Source organism: Protopterus annectens, chromosome 13.part0, assembly GCF_019279795.1.
Source record: "Protopterus annectens isolate FY-2018-M chromosome 13.part0, PAN1.0, whole genome shotgun sequence".
Taxonomy (NCBI): Eukaryota; Metazoa; Chordata; order Ceratodontiformes; family Protopteridae; genus Protopterus; species Protopterus annectens.
The window spans coordinates 707,020,643-707,042,049 of record NC_056747.1 but is presented as its reverse complement, the minus strand read 5'-3'; the positions used below and the strand labels follow the sequence as shown (position 1 = coordinate 707,042,049).

Genomic DNA, 21,407 nt, shown 5'->3' with positions numbered 1-21,407 from the left:
AGAAAAACCTGAGATTTTCTGCTGAACCTGAGAAACTGGAAGGAACAGACTGTATTAATTTTATGAAAAGACAAATAAGCAACTGGACTGGTGTTCCACAGCAGGATTTGTTAACTGAAAGGGAACATCGAGTGTATGCTCAAAACCTTGCCATGAGAAAGCAGCCAAGACCTACATTAGTAAAGATGTAATAATTCAAGGAGAAAGAGTTGATCCCGACAAAACTGTGGAAGAAAGGAAAAGTATTAAAACTTGGAGACAGCAGAGTGTTTGTGGAAAATGATTATATATTGTACACCAGGCAGAAGAAAAGCAAATTTATCCCAGCAATCAGGGAATGTTGAGAGGCAGGTGTGATATTCAAACTGCTGTATCCAGCTGTCTTCAGAGTATTTTTTTCACGAGAATCAAAGACCTCTTTTGAAGCAGAACAGGCTATGGAGAAAAATGAAACAGTTTATCCAACAAAACGTGAACCAGAAAGCAGAAGGGGATTCTGCTTCTCATTCTTTTGACAACAGAGTTCATAGACAGACTTTGCTATTAAAACATTTTCCAATGCTTCAAAAGAAAATGTTTGAGACAGAAAAAAGCACAGAAGTTGTCTAGAATTAGGAATACCTTGGACCTGAACCTTGGAGATGGAGATGATCAGGAGGAAGACCAGCAATACTGAAATTAGTGAACAAATGTGAGATTATAAAGCACCAGTCACATTGGTGAAATATGGCTTTGTAAAATAAAAGTGGCTGAGAAGACTGAACTTTTGCTGACTTTAATGTCTTTAATGTTTACAAGGATACTAAAGGGGAAAAAGTAACTAAGTAAAGCAATTTTTGTTCTCATCAGTTTTTGTATAAAACATGTATAGTGTGCAGTCAAGGGTATTTAAAAATGGCTTTAATACAGAATATACTATTCTCAGTAATACACAGAAGGCTCAGAGACCAGATTTGCCCATGGTTGACAACATCTATTAAAAACATATGAAGCAAACAGGCACTGCAAGGACAAAATGGAAAAAAATTCATTGCATCGGCAAACTCACCAAAGACATCTAGAACATAGGAAGGAAACTAGAACAGTCACCAATTCAGCTAAGGTTACCTATTTCAGAATAAGACAGAAAGCTCTTTCATCATCCCAGTGACATTTCTGGAAAGCAATAAAACTAAAAGGCCAAATGAAGTTACTGCCCTATAACTATATCCTTTTACAGACTACTGTTCCACATTTTACTTTAAAAAGGTAACAGTCAAAGAAACCAAAGCACAACTATCAAAATTACTACAGGCAACAAAAAATTCAGAGAGGTACTGTGACGATATGAGACCTAAAATCAGGGCATGTAAGTAGGGAACCCGTAAAGATCATGCAGATTTTTGCCGAATATTAAAGACCTACATAAAGTTCAGGAGGTCTGGAGAAATACAGAACTTTTTAAGGGGATTAGAACTCCCCAGTTTCATTCAAGAAAAAAAGGAATTAATAAGTTGGCTGATTAATGAACAGTTGAAAAAGTACTTAGGGGCATTAAAGAACAGAAAGACCACAGGGAGCAATGGTCTGCCTAATGAGGTATGGTACCAGATACAACAGTAGCATATTGGTGCAACTTATTTAATTAGCTAAAGCAGGAGAATGGGAACCCATGATCATGGAAAGGGGGCATACTGATAGTTACACCAAAAGAAGGAAGGGACCCCATGTAATCTAGTATTAAACTACTATTATAAATTATTTGTGGCAGTACTGGCAAATAGATTAGCAATCATCCTTTCAAGAATCATTGACTGCAACCAGACTGGGTATATTAATGGGAGAAAAGTAGTTGACAACATCACAAGGACTAGTGATACATGACAGTGGCAGATAGAACCAGGACCAGCAAGAAAAAAAAAACACTGCATGGCTTCAAAGCAAGCAAAAATGAAATATCTTCTGGAAGATGTCATCTTTATTCACTATTGCGGCACAAGATATTCTTTAAGGAATACGAATCTTTTGTTAGAACTTTCTGTTGCTTATCTCCTTGCACTACTCAATATCAATAATCATTGACAAAATAAGAAATTGTTTCTCCTATAAATATTGTAAATGTTTACATTTTAATATAAGCTCTAAATGCCTTCTGTGTTTTAGCAGTGCCTTGCAGGTACAGTAATTTGATGTTTGCTATTGTGCTATTGTTTTCTCAGTTTTACTTACTTACTTGTGTACTTAATTATTGCAATCAGATAACCAGGTAAGGGCTGGTCAAGTGATCCATTTCAGTCATGATAGATGCTCGATAGGCACAACAATACAAAGCAAATGCAGCAAGCCTCATGTAACAAAAAATATCTTGCTGTGACACTTGATTAAAAATAACAGTACAAATAGTGGTCCATGGGTTCCCATCTTCATCTTTAATGGAGGTCACTATGTTCCAGTCTCTTGCCATTAAAGCTAATACCTGTTAATGCTCAACTAATTAATGTGGACAGTATTATCATTGAAATGAACTGAGATGGTTAAAGTGTCAAGTGTAATACCAAGATATTTTTTATGTTACATTAGGCTTGCTGCCTTTGCTTTGTATTGTTGTTCCTATGGGACATGATTTATTGCTGTAAAGGGTCACTTGACCAGCCCTTACCATATAGCTGAAATGAGGTTGTTGGGTTTTATCAAACTATCTTTTGCCAGTCTGTGTTAACATCTCTTAGCAAGATGGTTTCCAGTCTTATGTTCACAGGTTCATAGGTTGGTACTAGGCTATCGGCCCTACGGCCTATACAAGCCTAGCCATAACAATTCCCTGGATATTTCTTCCCACAATATTTACTTCCCTGGACCCCTGTCTAGCACGGCGACTGACGTGATCCCCAGGGTGAATTTCCCATCTCCCATCCAATCATCAAGGTTCCTTTTGAGAAGCACCAAGGAGGTGTACTGCTCGACATGTATGGGCAGCCTATTCCAGAGTATGGAGAGTCTCTGGGTCAGGAAAGTACAGTTGTGTTCACTTACCATAAATGTAGATGTTCGAGTGTATTCACTGTTGCAGTCATTACATTTGGGTAATCTGCTGGCAGGTCGCCCTCAATCGGCCTGATTAACAAAGTCTTGGGTCCTGCATTGGTTGCTGTCCCTTCTTCCATGACGTCAGGTCGTCAGGGGTATAAAACATGCAGCCGACACCATTTTCATCCGTTTTTCTTGCCCCACATGTCAGGTGCCCCTCAAATGGGGAGCAAAAATATATATATGCATGTAAATTAGAACACAAAAAATATACCTCCAAATAAAAGCAAATACAACAAAAAGGCTTTTGAGCATAGTAACAGAAAGAAGAGGTATAAAAAGAGAAAAGTAGGGGGCTGGCGGGTGGGTAACCAGGACTGCAACAGTGAATACACTTGAACATCTACATTTATGGTAAGTGTACACAACTGTACTATGTTCTTCATCTTTCACTGCTGCAGTCATTACATTTGGATAGAATCCCAAAGCTATGGTTGGGAGGATGGACTTATACAGCATTGGGAGCAGCTATAAGGCCCTGCAGAACAGCAGTGGCAAAGCCTGCTCTGGATTTAGAGGAGAGAGGTAAACGGTAATGCTTGGTGAACGTATGCACTGAGCTCCAGGAAGCAGCTTCTAGAATGTCTCTGGTAGGAACCCCTCTGAGAAAGGCTGCAGAAGTAGATGCAGCCCTGGTCGAATGGGATCTGATCCCCTTGGGGACAGGTTTACCATGATGCATGTAGCAGAAACGAATGCAATGGCTAATCCATTTTGAAATTGTCTGCTTTGAGATAGCCTTTCCCTCTGCCCCTGCAGCAAATGCCACCAGTAGTTTCTCAGATTTTCTTAGAGATTTTGTCCTGTTCAGGTAGAATCTTAGTTGTCTGTGTGCATCCAATGAATGCAGAATCCACTCCCCCTTGTTATGTGGATTTGGGAAAAAAGTTGGCAGATGAATGGTCTGATTAAGAGCCACACTAGATACCACTTTAGACAAAGGATGGATTGGTCCTGAGCGCTACCCTGTCCGGGTAGAAAATAATGAAAGGCTCCACTGCCATGAGAGCCTGTAGTTCTGAGATCCTTCTAGCTGAAGTGATTGCTAAAAGAAAAGCTGTCTTCCAAGAGAGAAATTTTATGTCCGCAGTAGCAGCTGGCTCAAATGGAGGCAGGGTAAGTTTTTCCAACACAAAATTGAGGTTCCATGTAGGAGTTTGTGCTCTCCTGGGAGGTCTTAAATTTTTGGCCCCTCTGAGATACTGCTTTAGCAGGGGATGAGAAAAGAGGGGAGGCTCTGTGTTGTAGTGAGCTGAAATGGCAGAGGAGTGGATTTTTATGGAAGAGAAAGATATGCCCTTGTGAAGCATCTCAGTTAAATATTGTAGAATCTGAGGAATACTGGGCATTTCTGTGCTTATTCCTTGTGCCTGATTCCAGGCACAGAATCTTTTCCATTTATCAGCATAATATTTTCTAGTACTAGGCCTTCTAGCCTCCAAAATGACATCCATGACAGGTTTGCTGAGAGATGTAACTGGTGAAATTAGTTGATTAGCCATGCTGCAAGATTCAAAGTTTGGAGCCGAGTGTGTAGAATTTGAAAGTTCTGCTGAGACAGTAGATAAGGTGTCTGAGGCAGGTATCACGAAGGAAGGTGTGACATATTGCAAAGGAGCTGGTACCAGTGCTGGCGAGGCCAGTCTGGAGCAATCAGAATCATTTTTGGTTTTTCCTGTCTGACTTTTAGTAATACCTTGGAGAGCAAAGGCAGAGGGGGAAAAGCATAGACTGATAGGTTTTCCCAGCTGAGGGATAGAGCAGCCACTTTCCAGGCTTTTTTGTGATAGATCTTTTTGCCTCACCCCAAAACTATGTCTGGGCTCCCCCATTTGCGTGTCAACATGCTGAAGATTTGCGGATCCAGTTTCCATTCGTGTGGGTCCATAAGATTTCTGCTTAGTTCGTCTGCCAGAGTATTTTGCTTTCCTGGCAGGAATTGAGCTTGTAGATGTATTTGGTAAGTGAAGGCTGTGTTCCACAAGGCCATGGCTAGTCTGCAGAGGGAGTAGGAATGGGTACCCCCCCCTTGTTTATGTACCACATGACTGTGGTGTTGTCCGTCTTTATCAGTAGTTGTCCTGGATGAAGAAAGTCCCTGAAAACTGTCAGAGTATTCTGTACAGCTAGCATCTCTTTCTGGTTGATATGAAGGTGCATTTGATTTGGGCTCCATTCGCCCTGAATGCATCTCCCTGCCAGATGCACCCCCCAAGCATAGTCTGATGTGTCTGTAGTCAGGGTTTGGGTGGCAGGGGGTGGAATGAAAGACAGTCCCTTGTTTTGGTGACAGGCCTCTGCCCACCATAGGAACTCTTGCTGCAGGCAAGGAATGATAGGAATTATTGTTTCCAGGTTGTGACAATGTTGACTCCATAAGCTTTTTAGGTACCATTGAAGTTTCCTCATATGCAGTCTTGCATATGGAATTAGAAGAATGCAGTAAGCCATGAACCCCAAGGCCTGCAGAATTTGTCTTGCAGATAACTGTGTTTTTGAGGCCACTTGTTTGAAGTAAGTCATTAATTGGATTGTTTGCCTGGCGTGAGGTAAGCCATCTGGGCAGTTGTATTCAAGCTTACACCCAAGAATGTAATTTTTTGAGAGGGCACCAGTTGCGATTTCTTTTCGTTTATGGTGTACCCTAGGCAAGTTAGAAGCCTTTTTACAAACGTGAGATGCTGTAGAAGAGTGTCCATGTTTTCTGCCTGAATTAGACAATCGTCCAGATAAGGATAAATTTGAATGTTTCTTTGTCTGAAAAATGCAATTACTGGTGCCAGGCACTTTGTGAAGACCCTGGGAGCAGTAGACAAGCCAAAGGGCAGTGCAGAGAACTGGTAATGCAAATAGCTTGCTTTGAAGTGGAGGTATCTTCTGCAAGATTCCCTGATTGGGATATGCAGGTAAGCCTCTTTCAAGTCTAGAGTTACCAACCAGGCATCCTTGCCTAGCATAGGCAGTAACTTTTGTAGAGTCAGCATCTTGAATTTTGGAATGTCCAGGAAAGTATTTAGAATCGATAAGTCCAGAATTGTACGCCATGATTTGTCTTTTCTGGGTACCAGGAAAAGTCCTGCATAAAAACCTTGTCCCTTTTCCTTTTCTGGTACTGGCTGAATAACCCCCATATTCATGCGGGACATAACTTGTTTCTGGGTCTCTGCCCACTGATTTGGAGGCAGATATGGCCATCCGTTTGGAATTGGCAACGTATGGAAATGAAATCTGTATCCCTGGGATACTATATTTAAAACCCACTTGTCCTGGGTAATTAGATGCCAATTTTGTGCATGAAGTGCTAGTTTTCCCCCCAAAGGGGCTGCCAAAAGATAAGTGCTTGGAAATGGCAGAGGAAGGTCATTTAGACTGTTTACCATAGGGAGGTGCCTTGCTACTTCCAGATTTGGAGGTGGAGGCACCCCATTGTTTTGTTCTGTAAGTTCCTTGTGACTGAAACCTGGAGCATTTGGAGTGTCTGGGTTTGACCTGAGCGGCTCTGGTGGGTACTGGAAAGGACCAATTCTTAGTAGGCCAGTGCCTACTGAACCTGGGTGGCTACACTTGTAGGAAATCTGTTGCAGTTTGCATAGATTTTGCTTTGTCTTCCATCTTCTTCAAAACTTCCTCTGCCTTATTACCAAATAGACTGTCCTGTTGCAAAGGAGCATCCAACAATTTTGCTTTGACATGATCAGGCAGATTTTGCTCCTTGAGTCAAGCATGCCTTCTTATCACAGATCCAGTTACAGCAGCCCTACAAGAGGCCTCCAAGGAATCAAAACCACATTGCAAAGTATGCTTTCCAACTTGTTCAGCTGAATGCAATAAATCCTGTAACTCTTTACTTTTCACACAGTCAGAAATCAGCATAATTTTCTGTTTAAGTAAGCCCGTGACATGCTGCTGATATTTAAGCATATGAAATTGACAGTTTAAAGCCCTGATTGCCAGGGTTGCAGATGTGTAAATCTTCTTACCCCATCTATCCAGCGCCCTGGAATCTCTATCAGAAGGGGTAGGATTTTTAGCAGTAGAAGCCTTAACACCCTTGGGACCCTGATAAATTGTTTCAGGATCAGCAGTAGGGTTTTTTAAAATAAATTTGTGGGAGTCAGTCTGGCTTGCTAGGAGCCGGAGGCAGGGAATCAGGAGCCATGTTGGATTCTGAGAAAACATCAACAATGTCTAGAACAGGAGGTATAGCCAAAGGCCTATGCTGAGGAAGAAGGAAATCCCTAAGCCTCTTTTTGGATTCTGAAAAATCCTGACTCTCCCAATGAAAATGTTCCCTTAAGGTATGCAAAGTTTCTCCAAAAGAAAAATCCTCAGGAGGAGAAGCAGAAGGGATATATTCTTCTGCATCAGAGTCCTCATAAGGTGGAATAGATAATTCTGGATCAGAATAGGAATCAGAAGAAATGGAAACCTGATCTGAAGATTCACAATCAGTGAATTGCCTAGGCCTCTTAGCAGGAGGGGGATGGGAACCCCTGATCAAGGTAATTAAATCCTCAGCCATTTTGATCATTTGTTTTTTAGGCATAGAGGCCTTTGCACATGGCCCATGCGTCGGTTTTCTAGACATAGAAGTTTGTTTTGGCCTTGTTTCTGAAGATGGCTTTGGTTTAATATACAAGTCTTTAGGCCTGAAAACACCCTCAGAAGCCGTTGCCTGCTCAGAGGCTCCAGACCCATCTAAGGTAGAGACATCCGCGGGTTCAATACTTAAAGTGTATCGTGCATACTCCGGACTCCGAATGGGTCTCAGTAGATGCCTGCAAATCAAAAGTAGTGGGTATCAGGGGCTGCAAAAGCGAACCAGCGACTGGCTTAGGAGAAGCTTCGTCGTCAGTTTTGGACCTAGACGGTCTGTCTTTTTCTTTGTGTTTTTTGTGAATTCTGGTAGTCGGATTGCTAACCGATGACATTGCTGGATAATTAAATCTAGAACCAACATATTTAGATGCAAAAATATACTGACGCTTAATAGTGGGTTTGTTAAATTTAGCACAAAACCGACAGCAAGGCACGTTGTGGTCAGGGCCTAGGCAAGGAAAACAGCACAAATTAAAATCCTTATGAGGTATTTGCTTTCCACAAGTAATACAATTATTAACTTTTATTGACATCTGTAAGGAGCAAGAAAAAGGTTTCCCCAACGGGGTACTTAGCTTTAGGTTAAAGACTTCGGTTCTGAAACTCGAAAACGAAAATTTCAGGAGTCGACCGACCGGCACTTGTGAACTGCTTCTGCTTTGGGCACCGCGCGGCAATAAAGACTGATGAAAATGGCATCGGCTGCATGTTTTATACCCCTGACGTCATGGAAGAAGGGACAGCAACCGACGCAGGACCCAAGACTTTGTTAATTAGGCTGACTGAGGGCAACCTGCCAGCAGAATACCCAAATGTAATGACTGCAACAGTGAAACACGAAGAACATCCTATCCCTCCAGCATGTTTTGTTCATTGTGATCACAAGGTTTAGATCCCCGGAGTGTGTGGCTCTGAGGGATTGGGATTTCTTTAAGTGGAGCATGTCCAACAGCTCAGGGTTTGACATGGCCTTGTATGTTAAGCAGAGATCACCTCTGAGTAGACTATATGCCACAGAGTATAACTGGAGGCATTTTTTACACAGTCAGTATACGGCATCTGTTTTAGGCCTGTGATTCTTTTAGTGAGGTATTTCTGCGACATTTCCAGCTGTTGCAGATGTCTTGTCAGGTACATACCAAACAGGGCGTTGTACTCTATAATGGGTCTAATGAGGGATGACTACAGTGGGACAATGACCTTCTTTTTTCTGGATGAAAAGCCCTTAGTGATGAGGTGTGCCACATAGAAGGATTTCCCAACTGTTGTGGTGATGTGGTTATCGAAGGTGAGACCACTGTCCACCTGTGTCCCTAAGTCTCTCATCACACTTTCGGTGTTTAGTGTACTGCCACCTATGTGGTAATTCATGGGTACATGGTTTTCCCCAAAGGGGATAACTATACATTTCTTGACAGTAAACTTGAGCCCATGGCTCTGGCACCAAGCATCTGTTTCTGTAAGGCCCTTTTGTAGAATATCCACATTATTTGGGGATTCAATAATGGCTCCCAGTTCACAGTCATCTGCGAACTTTGTTAGCCAGAGTCCCTTAGTGTTTGCCTGTACTTCAGAGAAGTAGATGCTAAACAAGAGCAGTCCCAGGACTGAACCCTGAGGTACTCCACTTGTCACTTGTCTGGAGCTGGATTTGGAGTTGTCTACTTTTACAGTCTGGGTTCTGTCAGTAAGCCAGTTGGCAACCCATCGAGTGATGTAGGGATTTATGCCCAGCTTAGTAAGTTTATCTATGATTCCAGAATGGGGAATGGTGTTGAAGGCCTTGGCGAGGTCCAGATAGGCTGTGTGGACCGTCTTATCCTCATCCACAGCTCTGGAGACTGATTCAAAGAAGTCAATCAGGTTCAGGAGACAAGATTGACCCTTCACAAATCCAAACTGGGTGGGGTCCAGTGTTTGAAGGTTGCCAATGTGTTTGTTTATAAGTTCCATGATAATGTGTTCCGTGTCCTTGCAGATCAGGCTCGTCAGGCCGATGGGACAGTAGTTCCCGGGATCCAAGGTGGATCCTCCCTTGTGGAGTGGGATAACTGTAGCTGTGTGCCACTCAGTAGGCATGAAGCCTGAGGTGAGGCTATGATTAAACAAGACACTTGGGTGAGGTGCCATTTCATTTTGTAGTTCATGTAGTAAACAGCCCAGGATGTCATCTGGTCCCATGGATACTGTACTCTTTGTTTTGGAGAGTGAGATTTCTACCTATGTGGCCGTGATTATCGGAATTTGGCAATCTTTTGGTATTGAGATGGGCCCTTTAGGGGGTGAGGGGGGTGAAGTTTGCAATAAAATCGATCTGCCAGGATATTGGCAATATCCTTGGGATCAGTATATTTAATGCCATTCTGTTGTAGCTCAGAGCATATCTGAGCATTGCCATTTAGATTCTTGACATAACTATAGAATGCCTTGTGGTTGTCCTTGGAATTTTTGGCAATTTTATTTTTGTAACTAGCTTTGGAGGATTTTATGAGGGATCTCAGCTTCTTACTGAGGCTGGTAAGTGAATTTTTTTGCATCCTGGGATTTTCCTCTTTTCTGCAACAGTTTCTTTCTTCTGTTGTATAGTTTATGGCAGGGGACCACCAGATTGGCTTCTTTTTTTTAGAGGAGAGCGTCTTGGTTCTATTTGGGATGGCATGATTCATGCACGAGTGGATGTGCTCATACAGTTCCTTAGTGCAGGATTCAGCAGTCGAACTTTCAGCTCCCATCTGCATGGGCTTCATGAAGTTTGTTGGTATGTTGGCAAACATACACGACAGGATCTCTTCCAGGAAAGGAATATTGTTGCCAGGTAGTATGTATAGACCTACGATGGCTAGAAATTTCTGAGTAATTAGTTTGAGGAGTGAGATGAGAAGTTCACCATTGTTGAAGTGGGTATAGTATCATTTTAAGTAGAGATTTAAAATATTTCTGTAGAAAACTGCAACTCCACCTGATTTGTGTTGGTCCTATCAAGTCTCAGTATATTATAACCTGGTGGAAATATGTCTGTATCTTTGGTAATTGGATTTAACCAGGTTTCTGCAGTTATGAAGAGATCAAAAGAGTAGAAAGCTATACAAGTATGAGCCTCTGTGATTTTGTTAGAGAGACTTCTTAGGTTACTGTGCAGCATTTTATGTCCTATGTGGTTGGAGAGGTGGCCTGTTGCTGCTCTGGGATATGTGGGGGCTAGTCTGGTGGAGTCTAGGGTTGAGATGTATATCCATTCAGTATTACTGCCCAGTTAGCAATGTGACTATTTAAGAGCCACCTTATATTTGGCACCAATTAGCCGCATGATATACCAGATTTTTTTTTTTTAATTTAAAAAAGATGGAGGTGATAGAAATAAATATCTAAGAATAACAGAGCTGTGACTGCCAGCAGTGGTGGACAAAATTATATCAGGTGTAACCAATGCAGTGGAGCTCTGAATGAGTCTTTCTTGAACTTCTTTCTCTCCTGGTTATCTTGGAAGCATTAACAGTCTTGCTATTGCCTCTAATTCTCTATCCCTCAGGCTAAAACCGAAGCATTCTAAATTAATGGAAGTGCAAGCTTGTGACTGGTGCCGTTTTCCAAACAGCCAATGTCTTGTGAAAGATACAGGAGATTCATTAACATACAGTTCTAGACTGGTCATAACCTGCTATGCCTGCTTTCAGTCTTCTCCAAGAAGCCTGAACTAATTTTAAACTGAAGTACGGTTTTACTTTTAGCAGCCACTGTCTACAGCTTTAACAGCGACAACAGTAAACACTCTGTTCCCTTTGAAAATTAAAGTTCACCCTTTTTAATGGTTTATGGTCTATAATTTGTCAAGGCATTGTAGAGATTACAGTGAATGCATATGTAATACTGTAGTATGTACACATCTCTTCTGTTATGTCAGTCTGTGCAAGCATTTTAAGGCTACTGCACCCAACTGAATGAAAAAAAAAATATGCAAATGTGATACTAACCAAACAGCATCTTAGTGGAAACTGAAGTATTTGAGAAATTGTCACTTTTCCACAAGTTGTGGTGACCTCACAATAAAACAATAAATACAGCAGCGTAGAGGCCACAGCCCTCAGACTGGTAGGGGGTAAAGGTGTTTGCTCCCAAATAAAAAGCTTAACTTCCACTTTTACTGAAGCACCATTTATTCAGGAAGCCTTGATCAGTCTTCAATCAATCATCCACTGAAAAGATGGTGAACATTCTAAAGACCTATTCATCTCAAGAATGGAGATCCAAAGCCAACCTGCTGGCAAGGGTAATAAAGTCCTGACAATGGCTTAGGCATCTGGTGGAGCTGGCAGGGAGGAGGACCACGCCTATGTGGATGGATTGTTCATTGAGACCAGGTGAAAATCAGAGCTCGGAATGATCACTGGGATAGGCACGTGGAATGTCTGATGAGGAGTGGTTGCTAAAAGTCCAGAGCAGGCATGTTCTCAGAGGCTGTGTCTCATTACCAATCCATGCAACAGATGCAACATCAACACATTGGGGACTATGTCTACGGAAAAAACAGAGAAGACATGACAGCTCTTAACCTGGCCCATCCCAATTGGAGGTGTGTGTGGCAGACAAGACCCTCAGAACCAGTATGTGGGAGTGGGAGGCCTCCCCCTGCATGTAGGGCTCTCCTGGAAGGGAGAACCTTCCCTGGTGTGGGTCAAATCAGAGTGCCAGCACAGCAAGGATGCATCCAAAGACAGATGCAACAGGGAGCTGGTACAGAGGAGCTTGACATCAGGTGCAACAGTGTAAGAAAACAAAGAAAAAGAGAAAGGGGACCCACAACTACTTAAAGGGGTTAATGACTTTCCAGTCCTGGAATCAGAGAAGTCCAGGCTCAAGAGAAATCCTGCATTCCACCTAATTAAATAGGAGTTAAATAGTTCAATAACAGTCAAATGAAACAAAATAATTTTAATTTTTTAATTTTGATAAAAGAAAGCAATAATTAAACAAAAAAAATTATTCTTTCTACAAAACTAGAATACGGTCTCCTATTCAATTAATGTACAGAAATTCCTTATGGACAGATATCAAGAAACAGGTGTACAGCATTAATTAATCTCCACAAAACCTCTCCCACTTAATTACACTACCACCACCAATCTTAGGTACTCAACCCAGACCAAAAAAGACAACTTTCATATGTTCATACCTGGCACAGCAGGTGGCACTGTACGCCGCAGTGCTGTCACGGTAGCCATGGCAATCTCTTCAGGGGTATATTTGGTAGGGCAGGCATGACCAGCAGTGACCATATTTGGTTTAAGCAGAGTTCCCTCCAGATAAATGTGGTGGTCACTAAGGGCTTTGTAGACAGCAGCTAATACCTGTACAAAATTATTTACAAAGTGGAACAAACTGTTATAAACTCACATTCTGCACTCTCCAAAACAGTTAGTTATGTACTCACCATAACGATCGATGTATGTGGTCCATCTCTCCTACATTCCTTACTCACGGGTTCGGAGCCGGGAATCGGCTCCAACTCGGCCAAATTTCTCTAGCACAAAGTCTCTAATTGGCTGGGCTAACCCGGTATCCCAAGATGCACCTCGCCCTAGCCCCAGATCTTGTTTGAAATCATACCAATCATAACCCATACTCAATCAACACTGGAAGAAATTCCAGCCAGATAACGGAAAAAAAAATCACTGACCTTGAAGGGTCCACAGAGCTAATATTCCTCCAACTCCTCTAGGAAGGGGGCAGGTGGGAGGGTACGTAGGAATGTAGGCGAGATGGACCACATACATCGATCGTTATGGTGAGTACATAACTAACTGATGTTATGTGGTCCTATCTCGCCTACATTCCTTACTCATGGGACAGCGTCCCCAGCACCTCTATCCTGGGAGGCTCATAGGAAGATACTCCTGAGAACCATGGAACCAAAGGAAGCCCAGCCCCTAGAAGCCACGTCCAGCTTGTAATGAGTAATAAAAGTGTTGGGAGAGGCCCAAGTGGCCGCAGCACAAATATCATCCAAGGAAAGCCTAGCATGGAAAGCTATTGATGTAGACATAGCCCTGGTGGAATGAGCCTTGACGGGAAAGGGTAAAGTTCTGCCTGCTGACGAGTAGATGAATGAAATACAATCTTTGATCCATTTAGAAATTGTGCACTTGGAAATAGGACAACCTGCCCTGTTTTCTGAAAAGGACACAAACAGTTGATCAGATTTCCTAACATGCTTAGTCCTATGCAAATAAAATCTCAGTTGTCTGTGCACATCCAACTGATGAAACCTGAACTCTGCTTTATTGGAAAAGTTCGGAAAGAACACTAGTAGCTCAATAGAGTGATGGAGATTGACAGTGGATGACACCTTCGGAAGGAAGGGTTAAGCCTCAGGGAAACTCTGTCCTTATGAAAGATCAAATACGGAGGTTTAATGGACAAAGCTTGAAGTTCTGATACCCTCCTGGCTGATGTAATGGCTATCAGAAAAGCCGTCTTCCAAGATAAGAACTTTAAGTCACAAGTGGCAGCCGGTTCAAAGGGTGGTGACGTCATAGCTTGTAGCACAAGGTTCAGGTCCCATGGCAGTACAGGTTCTGAAACAGGGGGACGAAGTAACCAAGCACCTTTTAGAAAGGCTTTACAGAGTTTGTGGCCCATAAGAGAGGGCTTGTAAGATGTGTGAAAATTGGAAATTGCAGCCAACTGTACTTTAATGGTAGCGGGCGTGGAGCCATGACTGAACAACATGGCTAAAAAATCTAAAACCGACGGAATTGGGGCTGTGAAGGGGTCCAAACCTTGGGCCTTAGCCCAAATAGAGAATCTCCTCCATTTTCTGGAATAAATCTTCCTGGTGGAAGACTTATGAGAAGACAAGATGTGCACCACTTCAGGTGAAAAGGAATGTCGTCTGACTAGCGACGGAAGTGGAGCAGCCAGGCTGTCAACCTGAGAGTTCGCAGGGATGGATGAAGTTGTCCTGACATGTGAATCAGGAGGTCCGGCACTGGGTCCAGAGTCCACAGACCGTCCAGTGCGTACCGGTGAAGAAAAGGGAACCATACTTGTCGAGGCCAGTGTGGAGCAATAAGGATCATCCTGCTTCCCAAAGATATGGTTTTCTGTATCACTCTTGGTAACAGAGGAAATGGAGGGAAAGAGTAGACCAGACCAGGGGGCCAATCGTGAGCTAGAGCGTCCCTGGGTGACTCCCCCCTGTGGGGGGATCAGAGTGAAGTACTTGCTGCATTTGGCATTGAGGGGGCTGGCGAAGAGATCGCAGCAAGGCTGACCCCACCGTTTGAAGATCTGAACTGCCACTCGGTTGTTCAGGGACCACTTGTGAGGCATCAGAATAGCTCTGCTTAGCCTGTCCGCTATCACGGTGAACTTTCCTGGAATGTGCATAGCCACCAGAAACCGCTGGGAAGACACTGCCCACTGCCACACTCGCATGGCCTCTCTGCAGAGGGGATAAGATTTGGTTCCCCCCTGCTTGTTCAGGTACCACACTACCGACATGTTGTCCGAGTGAATTGCAATTGTTCCCCGAGGTAGAGAGTCTTGGAGTGCTCACAATGCCAGAAACACCGCTCTCATCTCCAGAACACTGATGTGCAAGTGTACCTCGTGATCTTTCCAGGTGCCTTGGACCTTCCTGCCTAGATAATGCCCCCCCACCCCATCTGGGAGGCGTCTGTGGTCACCGTGGTCACTGGAGACATAGGAATCAAGCTCCTTCCTCTGTCCAGATTGGAGCATAGCCACTAGAGGATATCCTGTTTGCATCGTTCCATGAGACATATCAGGTGGGAAAGAGGAAGCTTCTGAAAAGACCACTGAACCGACAGGAGCCACTGTAGGATCCGCATGTGTAACCTGGCCAGAGGTGCCAGCATGATGGTGGAGGCCATGGATCCCAAGAGCTGGAGAACTAACCTGGCCTGAACTTTTCTGAGGGGCAACAGTGCATGGATCTGAGACTGCAACACTCTTATCCTGTCCTGTGGCAGAAAGGCGCGCATTTGAATAGAGTCTAGCTCTGCACCTATAAAAACAACACGCTGTGAGGGCTGCAAGGCAGGCTTTTCCCAGTTCAAAGTAATTCCTAGACGTTGGCAAAGTGAGATGGTCGTCTCCCTGGCTTGAACGAGCAGATGCCTGGTGGGGGCGGCGAGAAGCCAGTCGTCCAGATACGGAAACACCTGTAATCCTAGATGTCTCAGTTGAGCTGTAACCACTGCCAAACACTTGGTAAACACCCTGGGGGCTGTGGTAAGACCAAAGGGCAGGGCACAAAACTGGAAGTGACTGGCTCCTAACCGGAAGCGTAAATGACTCCTGGATGCCTTCTCCATTTTGATGTGGTAGTAGGCATCCTTGAGATCGATGGAGCACATCCATACTCCTTTCTACAGCAGTAGAAAAATGGACCGAAGTGTGACCATCTGGAACTTGGACTTCAGAACATAGTGATTTAGTCGACTGAGATCCAGAATGGGTCTCAGGTCCCCTGTTCTTTTCGGCACCAAAAAGAGTCGTGAGTAAGTTCCTGATGCAACATGGTCTGAGGGGACTGGTTGGATGACTCCTTTTTCTAGCAGCTTTGCAACTTCTAGTGCTGCTTGATCTCGTTGATTGGGTGGGACGTCCGGGATCCTTCTGACTGGGGGGGCGAGTGTTGACGCAAAAGGAATAGTGTAACCTCCGGTAACTATTCAAAGCACCCAACGATCCTGGGTGATGCTTTCCCAGGCTTCCAGATGCAATGAAATTCGGCCCCCGACTGGCTCCAGAATAGCACAGTTGGGCAACGCCTCAGGAACGCTAGAAGGAAGAACAGTGAAAGGAATCGCGGTCTCCCAAGTTGTGGGGGCCTCCTCTGCTTCTAGGACGGCGTCTTCCGGAATAATTACCCCCCCCACCTCTGGAGGGGGACTCACCTTGAGCTGCGGGAAAGGACCTCTGAGACTTTTTGAACCACATTTTCCCTCCTCTCTGAGCCTTGGGATAAGGCCTAGAAGGGAGAGAAAAATGGGCCCCTATGGCAGATAGGGTCTTTCCCTCCTGTTCGCAGCTGGTGAGGGTGTCTTTCACTTTGGGTCTGAAGAGAGAGGACCCATCAAAGGGGGTGTCAGTGAAGGAAGACTTAAAGGCCTCCGCGAAATGACACAGGTGCATCCAGGCTTGCCTTCTAAGAGCTACGCCTGAGCTAGCTGCCCTACTCACCCCTTTGGCTGCATAAGATATGAGCCTCATAGACGAGTTGACAATGGAACCTAGGGTAGACAACTGGGCGTTAACAGTCTGCACTACCATCTCAGGCATGTAACCCATCAGAATATCTCCTAGCTCCTTCAGGAGATCTCTTTGGAGCCGAGTGAAATGACAGAGATAATTCAACGACCGTAAGGTAAAGGTCTCCTTGTTAGGAGGATGGACTGAAGAAGAAGCCTCTGCAACTTCCTGCTGAGTGGCTGCCGCCACCAACAAGGCATCTACCAAAACCCCTTTGGTAAGGAACTCTTTGCCCGGGGGAGCCGACAGAAACTTGTTTGGACGTCTGGGCACCAGTTCTACTGAATCAGGGTTCTCCCACACCCTTCGACAAATCAAGTCCAGGAGTTCGTCGAAGGGTGGAGACACCCAGGAGGCAGAGGGTTGAGCTCCGAAGGCCTTGAGGAATACCGACTCCTCCTCAGAGGGGGTCTTGGAAGGCCAGTCGCCTCTCTGCCTCAAAATCTCCAGGATGTCGGAGAAAGAGACATCATCGGAGGACGACTTGGGGGACCCCTCTGACTCCTCGAGGTCGGTATCGGAAGTGAGGGACTCGTCCTGGGAGTCTATGTGCTTCCTCTTGCACAACTTCTTACTAGGGGGCTCCTCAGGCACCGACTCTGAGGGGCCCTCAGAAAGTAGGGGACCGCTCAAGGGGTATCCCCAGACCTTCGGGCTCCGCCATCCAAGGATAGGGGGCGTCAGAGGCTCTAGCCGGGGTGCAAGGGGACGGAGTGACCGATCCAGGTGATGTAACTGACGATCTGGCCAGTGCGCTCCTCATGGCCTCAAAGGCAGGTCCCCCCGAATCCGAGGACCGACCCGTCTGAGACCACGACCGGAGTCGGGATTCCCCGAGCCGAAACACCGAGAGGGAGGCTTGGAACCGACAGTAGTCTCGAGGTATCCCCCTCGGGTCCAACTGAGGAAACCAGAGTACCGAAACCAGAGGACGGAACCGACATGGTTGGAGCCGACGCCGGCTCTGATAGACTCACATGGGGTATCAGAGTCAACACGAGAACATCACTCGGCGCGGAGTACTCCGGCTCCAACGACACACGGGTGCTAGGAGGAAGAATCACAGGTACCAGAATGGGGACTGGCTCCGGACCCGACTGGGTCGGAGCCGAGAACAGTTTTGCTAGCACTGGCGACTGCAGGAGCCTCTGGACCACCCTATCCACATCCAAATCAGACAGCCTAGAGGATTTGGAGGAAATAGAAGGAGATCGGGATCTCCTACCCGGAGACACATGCCTGACACTGGGTGACTGGCTCCAAATAGGCTCCAATAATATTGGAGCTGAGGTCGGCTCCAGCACCACCGATACCTCCTGCGGCCCCGAGGACAATGGAGCCGAGGAGGTAGTATCCCCGATCGAAACCTTCTCCTGCGGCCCCGAGGACAATGGAGCCGAGGAGGCAGCAACCACTATTTTAACCTTCTCCGGGGGCTCCGAGGAAGCAGACGGAGCTGGAGATCTCTTCTTGGCCTTGGAAGGCTTAGATTTAGGACTGGAAGAAGAAGAAGAACCTAAGGACTCCTCAAAAGAGGGCTTAATCAGGCCCTTCAAAATCAGTTTATTTTTTCTTTCCTGCAGTACCCTCGCACTAAAAGTGTGGCAGAAACTGCAGGACTCCTGCAGGTGAATAACCCCAAAACAATACACACACAGATGGCATGGCCATCCATAATAAACATTTTGTAACCACATTTAGTACACTTTTTAAACCCGGAGGGTTTATGCACCTTCTGCTCTTTAGACATGGTAAAAAATAACCGTACACTGTCAACCGACAACGACACAAGAGGAAGGCGGGAAAACAAACACCACTAATGGCCAAGGAACTCTAAATCAAACGTTTCTTGGAGTAGCAGGGAAAGACAAGAACAAATCCAACTACAGTTTTAACACCAGAAAAACAACATAGGAGAGGACTAGGTCCTCTAACTTAAACGGGCCTAGCCCGCCAAACAAAGGGATACCACAAACACCCAATCTCACTAACACTCACAATGAAACTTAGACAAGGAGAAAACTAGCTATTAAAATAGCTTTTGTAAAATAACAGACTGCTAAAATACTTAGAAAAAGTATTTGAAAGGGTACTTAGCCACAGCCAAGCGAGACCACGTCCTAACTCTACGAGCGGCAAACGAAATCTGGGGCTAGGGCGAGGTGCAGTGCATCTTGGGATACAGGGTTAGCCCAGTCAATTAGAGACTTTGTGCTAGAGAAATTTTCTGAGTCTGAGCCGATTCTCGGCTCCAAACCCGTGAGTAAGAAATGTAGGTGAGATAGGACCACATAACATCACTACTTCTGTACTTCATAATTTAATTGTGTCTTAAATCTTAAAAAAATAACTAAGAGCTTGACTTCATAATTTCCATCAAATAAGCATGACAAAGCTCTGACTAATCCAAAGACAAATTATATATATATTTTAGTAAGTTTTTATTAACTTAAGTGGTCTAGCAGCATAAATTACTGCTGTCATGCTCTGAATTCTGAATGCTTGAAATGACCGTGGTTCAACAGGAGCTGTGGAAGGGCCATCTAACAGAAAATGTCATGTTCAAAATGTAATTACTGTTTAATGATCCTCCAATACATTTCTTGCAACAAAAAGAGGGGTACTCTTAAGAACCAATTCATGATGATGAAAATGACTGCAGACCAACAAACAATGTAGGTCTTCTTTATAACACGTACCATTTGGTTCAGTAGATAATAGTTATAGTACATATTGAATACATACATTTGCAATGTATTTTAGCTTCAGGCCACACTGTTTAGTTGAAACCAAAATGACTGCAGACCAACAAACAATGTAGGTCTTCTTTATAACACGTACCATTTGGTTCAGTAGATAATAGTTACAGTACATATTGAAAAAATACATACATTTGCAATGTTTTTTAGCTTCAGGCCACACTGTTTAGTTGAAACTCAGTAACTTAACACTGAGTACCCCGTGCTCTGATCTGTTTCACTAAAGACACACTTTACTGTATTACTGTAGCTTTAACTAATGCTGTATTGACACAAACAGCAAACAAACTATTCTCCACATCATTAAAAAGTGTGGAACAATAGGTAAGTCAGTGTATTTAATTACAGAAAATTCATAGTCGCGTCTTAATAGTAAAAAGACTTACTGCTCTGAAATGTACAGGTCTGTGCATGAGTTCATAATAGACTGCCATCAGGGAGATTTGATATCATTAAGCCCTCAGCCACTCAATATATTGGGGTGGAGACGACAGAGCACCTAGAAAAAACACCTTAAGGGATAATCAAGACTTTAGGGTTTTTCACTTTTCAAACCCAGCCATATACTAAAACTAATGCTGGATGGCACCTCCTCCCTATAGAAATGGAAGATTATATCTGCAAACTGGTAAAGTCTTCTACACATAAGACATGCTCTCAGAATAAAGTGCACCAGTCAAAGCATCTAAACAAAGGACAAGATTAAATAAAAAATTAAAATATATATATATATATATATATTAAAGAAAAAAAAAAAAGAAAAGAATGCTTTTTATTGAGTCACTCTAAAAAGTTTGGGTACCTCATCATCACAATCAGCAAAACCAACCTCGAATGTTTTTCTGAAATCAGCTTGTCTGTGATTCTTTTGCAAAGTTTTTTCTTTTTTTTCTTTTTACTTTTTAGAGTGACTCAATAAAAAGCATTATTTTTTAAATCGTGTTTTATATATTTTTTTTTTATTTTTATTGCCAAGATGGTGGTGCCTTGTGTGGCAGTGGCCTCTCTGGCTCCCAACGTGCGTTGTGTTTTTGTGCTAAATTTGTGTGGGTTTTGCGCTGTAGATGTCTGTCTGTGGTGTCTGTTCTGACTTAATTGGGTGTATGGTTTGTCTGAGGCCATGGTTCTTGTTGGATCTACTGTGTTTTTGGAGATCTTGTGCTGGTTGTGCCATTCAGGCCTTTGGTTTGCGAGTTGTGCTGGATACGGTTGGCGGACGCCTGACTTTTGTCTGTTGAGTGACTGGATCGTGTATGGAATATTTTTGTTGGTCGGAGAGACTGGATGGGTTTTTGGGATTGTTGTTGGTGTTGGAGAGGAGGCGGTGACAGTGTGGATGGTGAAGACTGTGGGGAGATCGTTGAACTGGTATAGCCGTTCGGGCCTTCAGGTGGAGGTGGTTGTGCTAGATACAGGTAGTGGACACCTGACTTTTTGCATATCAGTCTGATTGGGTCTGGAGTTGAGGTTCTGTTGATCAGAGGGAGTCCGACTGGGAGTTTGAATGTTGCCAGTGTTGGAGAAGGAGCTGGTGGCGGTGTGGAGGGAGAGGATGGATGCAGTCAATATCAGGATAAATCGTGCATGGATAAGGAAAATGTTTTCCTTCGGTTGGCTCGCACACTACTGTTGTTATTCTTGCATTTTCCTGTTTTTGTGTTATGCTGTACATGAGCTTATTTATGTGTATGTGAGCTTGGAGAAACG

At 44.1% G+C, this 21,407-nt stretch overlaps 1 protein-coding gene across 1 annotated transcript in view; it reads right to left on the bottom strand.

Moving 5' to 3' along the window:
- Nucleotides 1-21,407, bottom strand: part of ALDOC (aldolase, fructose-bisphosphate C) — a 186,869-nt gene that overhangs the window by 14,564 nt on the left and 150,898 nt on the right. The window contains exon 6 of the mRNA XM_044054395.1: nt 12,836-13,010. Coding sequence (XP_043910330.1) covers nt 12,836-13,010 — 175 coding nt within the window. The remainder of the gene's footprint in view (nt 1-12,835; nt 13,011-21,407) is intronic.